The sequence below is a fragment of the Anoplophora glabripennis genome, unplaced genomic scaffold, assembly GCF_000390285.2.
Source record: "Anoplophora glabripennis isolate ALB-LARVAE unplaced genomic scaffold, Agla_2.0 scaffold186, whole genome shotgun sequence".
NCBI lineage: Eukaryota > Metazoa > Arthropoda > Insecta > Coleoptera > Cerambycidae > Anoplophora > Anoplophora glabripennis.
In genome coordinates this window covers 864612-871466 of record NW_019416662.1, presented here as the reverse complement: position 1 = coordinate 871466, position 6855 = coordinate 864612, and the positions used below count along the sequence as shown (strand labels likewise).

Here is a 6855-nt window from a genome sequence, read left to right as displayed (position 1 = left end):
GGTCTGGAAGCATGATTCGAGGATAGAGGTTCAATTAAAAATAATAAAAAAATAAGATAAAAAGTTCAATTTTTAATGTATATTTACCATTTTCAAACCAGTACGGGGCAAATTTCTTGTCTTCTTTTGATTTCACGTCTCCCTTACTTTTACTTTTATCTTTCGCCGCGAGTTCTACTTGTTCGTCTTCCCATTCCTACAAACAAATGTGAAATTAATAAATGTATGCAAAAAGTGTATAGGACTAACCTTAAATTTAGATCTCATTGGTGCCAACTTTTCCTGCAGCTCTGGGGTACACAAATCGAAAGCGTCGAAATCTAGAGGAAACTTTACGTCCTTGAGAATTTTGGCATTTATCGATTCCTTCTCTTTATAATAGAACCGAACAAACTGAACCGTCAAATAGGCCGGTAGACGGCTAATTTTACTCTAAAATCACAAAGTAATTTATCGACAATGGAATTAAAATTTTGTACCGCCACTTACAGTTTTTATATAAACAGCATCTCTATCTAGAGTAGATGATTTTTTCGTAAGCTGTTCTTGCATTTTCTGTAAAAAATATATAATTAAATAAATACGCACGCCAATACCGCTAATTACGAATTTCTTAGTTTTTATTTAATCGGGTATTTCTGCCAACTAAATGAAAACGTTTAACACGCCACCAAATAAGTAATTGCGGGACGGTACACAAATTTAATACTCACATTCTTAAGCCCTGAATGCATATATCGAACATCTTGAGAAATAAAACAACTTAATTGTAGAAATTGCTCTTTATTTTTGGATACAGGCTCATCTTCTGCTTCCACACATTTTAATTCAACATCAAAAGTACCACCAAAGTATTGGTCTATTAGAGATCTGAAATATGTATACACATTTTATTTTATTTAATACACCGGTCAACAGGTACTACCCAATTATAGAACAGACAATAATAAAAGAAATACACTAATTACACACAAAATTAAAAGGACCAAAAAAAAAATACAGACCATAAAAAAATTAAGGAAATAAATAAAATCTATACACTAAATAATACACATAAATGAAGATTAAAATTACATATTTGAAACATTAAAAATAAATTATTTTTAAGTCGTTAAGGCTGCAGTTAAAAATATCTACAGAATTTTTATTACAGTTGTTGCAGATAAAGTGGTGAATGTTTGAGTACATTAGTACGAGGAGTTGGTAAATAAAATGTTCCGTTTTCTCTAGAGCTAAGTCTAGGCATAGAAAATGATAATTTGTTTATAAATTCCTGGCAGTCGGCCAAATTACGTAAAATTTTATAAAGAAAGACCTGCGAAAAGTATTTCCGTCTAGTTTCAAGGTTAATAAAGGAATGTCTACTTAAAAGGTCCTCATACGGATATCCGATATGAGGATAGTAGCCATCAGATTTAAAATCTAAAAATCTAAAAAATCGACGCTGAATCGATTCCAGTTTATTAATGTGGACACCACTGTGCGGAGACCGTACGGGAGACACATATTCGTTTCGATCTAACATAATTAAAGTAAAGAAGCTTTATGACATCTAAGCTTGAAAAATCACGACAGTTGCAAACTATAAATCCATATTAGCTTCGGAGACAACAATATCAATATGATTATTATATGATAGTTTTTCATGAGATACAACGCCTAGGTCTCAAAATGTTTTCGGTCTTGACAAAACATTATTATCAATGCTGTAATTAAACATAATGTGATTGAACTTGTTGGAGAAAGACATGACATTACATTTTTCTGTATTTAACATTAACCTGTTATTATTACATCAAGATATTATAGTAAGAAGGTTTCGTTGAAGCTGAATACAGTTATTAATGTTGCGAACTGAGCTGTATATTTTCACATCATCGGCATAAAGAAGAAAATTTACATCTAAGTTGTTAACTAAATCGTTAATGAATATAATGAATAGTAAAGGTCCAAGAATGGAACCTTGAGGAACTGCTGCTGTAGCGGTATACTCAATCGATTTATACCCATTATAAACTATATACTGTTTTCTGTTGTCTAAATAAGATTCGAAGAAATTCATTAAGGCCACTGATAAGCCAAACATATCAAGCTTCTGGAGTAAAATCCGAAGTCCCTATATATATGACATCAGTTTGTAAATTGTTGTCTATAGAATCGGCTATAAATTGTGTAACACTGATCAAGTTAGTGACAGTAGAATGTCCTTTCATAAAACCATGCTGACAAGGTGTTATCACATTAGAGATGTTATAATAAATATAGTCATGAAGTAATATTTCAAAAATTTTACAAAAATTACATATAATAGATATAGGACGAAATTTAAAAATTGGACACACTTTTGAACGCTTCCACAAATCAGGTAACCGACACTTGTTAGGCACGAGTTGAATAATTTTTTTAAGAGATGAGAAAAAATCTGAGCACAGTCTCTTATCAGAAATGCGGGAACACCATCAAGACCAGTAGTCATTTTAGGCTTAATTCTTTTTAAAGCGGAAAAAGAGACATCTTGAATTCACAAATTGTCACTTTCTGTGTTGTATGTCAAAACTGCGTGAACTTATTCACTCAACGATGTCACATAGCATATCATATTGTAAAATTTAATTTTTACACAAAAGAGGTATTCATGTTGAAAGTGGTGGAAAAACACTATTTTTGAGTAAAGTACGATTAACCGAGACAAAGTCGACCAATCTCTGTCTGTAAATACAAGTGTTTTCTAAATAATATTGATAAATTTTTTAAGGAGCTGAAACCTCTGATTATTCTAATGAAAATTTAAAAAAATCATAAATATACGTTCTAAAATCCCCAGAACTTTGAAAATTATTATTATTAACATTATGTTATATGTATATCTAATAAAGTAGTTCTCTTATCTGCATAATTTTCCGATAAAAATGGACAGGCAACTAGTTTCTTCAATTTTTTACATAATTTGTTTTTGCCAAACTGCAAATTGATGAATTCTTGAATAAAAATATTTATGAGAATTCTAAAAAAGGTTTTTTTCTATTTTAACAAAATGTAGTATAAAAAAAACAATTTTTTAGGAATGAAACGCAGTTGGTTTTGGATAACAAGAGCATTAGTATCTTCTTATACAATATGATTTCGAATCGCAATCAATTTACAGCACATGATTTGTAGACTTCAAACTAGCCAATTGTCTTCAAACCACGGTCACGAAATCACAGAAGACGTTATAATATTTTTTATGTAAACTAAACAATGGGAAAACTAACACTGATGATGCATTTTAAGAAAATGACGTATATCAAATTTCAATTCAATACATTTGAATTGTTTAAGTGCAAAAACAAAATCATTTAATGTGTGTTTAACAATAACCTCATTACTTCTCAGTAAAGATAAAAGAGAACAAATAAAACCACAAGAATAAACAAACTGCCAAAACAAAATTGAGGATAGGTTTCATCATAGAAATACCACAAAAGCATAAAATAATGTAACGATAATAATAAAATAATATTATACAGCAGACTTTAATTTTTTCTGCCTAAACTACTCATCTGATCAAAATTTTGCTAGTGCAAAAAAAAAATTCTAAACAAAATCAGCTAGTGACAAAAAAAATTGGGAGTTGTACAGGGGAATGAAACAAATATGTGGTTATATTTGTATGGTATCTGCTTTTTTAAATATTTGTAGGAATTGGAAATGATTCTAAATTCAATTAAAGACCTAACTCTGTAACCCAAAAATGGTCAAAATTGTTTTCAAGACATTCAGAATAAACAAAAATTTTTTATCGGATTTTGGCGTCCCCTATCGGCTAAACGGAGCAATTTTGGAAATAGGTAAATTTAAATCTACAGATTTTGAGTCAAGAAGTCTGTGATCTTCCCTTGTACACGTAATTTCCGGACACCCTGTATATATATATTTCTGTTTTATTTTTCTACTAATCTACCCACGTCTGATTTTATGGAACATTTTTCAAAACACCCCATATTTAGTTACATTCCCCTTAGTCCACATGCAAATGTTATATGAAAAGCCATGTATATTATTTTGTATACTAGGAAAATCTTATGAAAATGTAAAGGTGAGTATTCTTACTTGAAATGTTCTTGGGGACTATCACCATTTAGTTTCGCAGGAAGTTTTTGTTGCAGCATTCTCACCATTTCTGTCCAGCATTCATTGGCATCCTAAAGAATAAGACCAATGATAAAATTCTGTATGAATAATTTAAAATTTAAAACTAGAGAAATAATTTCAGTACAAATTTCATAATTATTATATACGAAGAAATTATTACCTGCTGTGAAAATCCTCCATGCTCATTTTTTTCAGCAAATCTAGGAAATGCCATGTGTAACACTTGTAGTAGGACTATTGGAGGAACTGTATTCCCTTTGTCCATACTGGCATATAAGTCCCTAAGGGCAGCAGTAATCGACTGTGATGCAGTTACATTGTTAGCTGGAGCAACACCTAAAAAAAAAATATTTTTTCATAAATATCACGATTTAAAAAGTTTTTTTATAATTACCTCCTTGAAAAGTCTGTAAGGCTTCCCTTAGTTCCGGTACGACTTTTAAACACTGAACCGTAGCATTCATATAACAAGTGTTCCCCAAGTTTGTTAAACCGGCTGGTAAATCCAACTAAAATTAAGTTTTATTATACATACACAATAATTAATTTTACAGATATTTACCGCAGTAGCTAATTCACTCTCATTCATATCTTCTACAAAGACTGTTTTTTCTACTGGTTCCTTTGGGACATCCTCTTCTTTGCTGCCCATTAAAAGGATTGTAACCCCCTAAATAAAGACATTCATATAAAGAAAAATATACAATTTTATCAATACGCACATCCTTTATTTTAAAATTATCCCAGTCGTTATCCTTCAGTGTAACTCCTTTGATCATAACCTTCTGCCTTTCTGGTTGTACTCCAGTTAAAGCAAATAACTGTGCTTTAAACAACAAAGGAGGCTCATCTGTATTTACTTCAATGTCTGGATATGATTCCTTTCCCCATTTAACTTTAACTAACCGATAAAAAAATTTAATAACGTTTGCAATTTAGTTATTTAAAACAAAAGCAGAAAAAAATTAAAAATTTTTGGTTATCACTTAGAGGTTAGAAAACGTAAAATGAAAAAGTTAACTTACCCTTGTACTGCGGCATGATGGTACTTATTTAAAATTATATAAACTAATCACAGTATTATTAAAAAATATGCGGTACGATGAGTTTCTTTTGAATTATTAAAATTAACAGAAAACAATAAATTGCATTTATTCGCTTTACAGATGACAAGACAAATTAAAAAGTCATAGTCACCAGGCAGGAAGCGGTGCTGCCAACAGGAAAATATTAAAAACTCCAAGGGAAAGTTTCTAAACAAAATTTGCCTTTCTCTGATAAATTCAGTGCGGTGAATCGAGGTTGACGGATGGAAATGTGTATTATTTACTTTGTTAGAAATATTTCTTTTTAAAATTCAAACTGTAGAAAATTAAACTTTCAGGTGTTATGTGATGTTTGTTCATGGTGACTAGTGAAGTGCTAAAAAACAATTGAAAAATGGGCAATTGTTTTAGTAGCCCCTCAACGACTGATAGAATTGATAGAAATAGAGAAAGGCTAGGTGTTAGCCCTATAGAAGACACTACTTTACAGACAAATCCTATCCCAACACCCCCTGAAGTACCTAGGCTCCCTATTACTGTGGGGAACCCAGAACCCGAACAACCTAGTGCCAGAATATTTGTTGCTTTGTATGATTACGATGCTAGAACTGATGAAGATTTAAGTTTCCGAAAGGGTGAACATTTGGAAATTTTAAATGATACTCAGGGAGACTGGTGGCTTGCAAGGAGTAAACGGACCAGACAGGAAGGTTATATACCAAGTAACTACGTTGCCAAGTTGAAGAGTATCGAAGCAGAGCCGTAAGTTCTGTTTTATTTTTGTAAGACTATATATTTCAGTATAATATATTCAACAATATTATTAGTCCAAAGTGAATCAATGACTCGAAAGAAATTAATATAATTGTTGGTAAAGATCCTAGTATAAATACTGTAACACTTTCAAAATATTTTCTTTTCTGATTAAAACGTATAATTCCATGTTTCTTTTAAATGAAAAAATTGAGGAACAAAATGTATTATTCATAACTTGGTTTATATAGGTTTCTACGTTCAGTTGTGTTATCATCATGTCAGATAATTTGAGGATAAAAATAAGTATATGTTTAAGGAAGTATTACTTACTGAATTACATAGATAAAGGTTTCTGTTGTTTTATAAAATTGTTGAGCAAAATTGGCTAGGAAAAGAAGACCTAACTATACCCACTTGTAATTATTGTAATAACGAAGTTGCCTTCAAAATTGTCAATACTAAAACAGAAAGAAACATTTTTGCCAACAATGTAGCAGTATACTGTATAGTTTGGCCTGAGGGGTGGAACACCTTTTAAATAGGTACCTATACAAATTTGAGAAAAGTATTTAAAAGTCTATTTATATAAGTAATTAAAAATTAACAAAAACATGATTAAATATAATTAAATACATGAAACTTAAATAGGTACACATAAATCCGAGCATAAATCAGTATAAATACATCTAGATAGTTTTATTCTTAAGAACACCCGTACGACATCTTTTATATTAATTTCAAATCACTTTAATAAGGAACTTTTCTGTTATGTTTATATTTGAATGTTGTTTTTTGGCAGTATTTTTTAATTGCCTTGAAAGAAGTGTAAATAACAATTTATTTTTAATATTTTCAGCGATGTAGCAAGTTAAAAAGATTTTGTTCAGTGCGGCACTGTAACAATGTAATACTTATCAGA

The 6855-nt window shown here is 30.5% G+C and overlaps 1 protein-coding gene across 1 annotated transcript; it reads right to left on the bottom strand.

The window, feature by feature from the left end:
* Positions 1-87: 87 nt before the first annotated feature.
* Positions 88-5331, bottom strand: LOC108904665 (ubiquitin carboxyl-terminal hydrolase 14-like; the record flags this gene model as incomplete). The annotated part of the gene is made up of 10 exons (XM_018707299.2): positions 5160-5331; positions 4857-5035; positions 4697-4804; positions 4529-4643; positions 4295-4470; positions 4093-4184; positions 714-870; positions 490-555; positions 250-432; positions 88-196 (listed from the first exon to the last, which is right to left on the bottom strand). Coding segments are annotated over exons 1-10 (1201 nt in total), but the record flags the coding sequence as incomplete, so codon positions are not given.
* Between the last annotated feature and the right edge of the window lie 1524 nt (positions 5332-6855).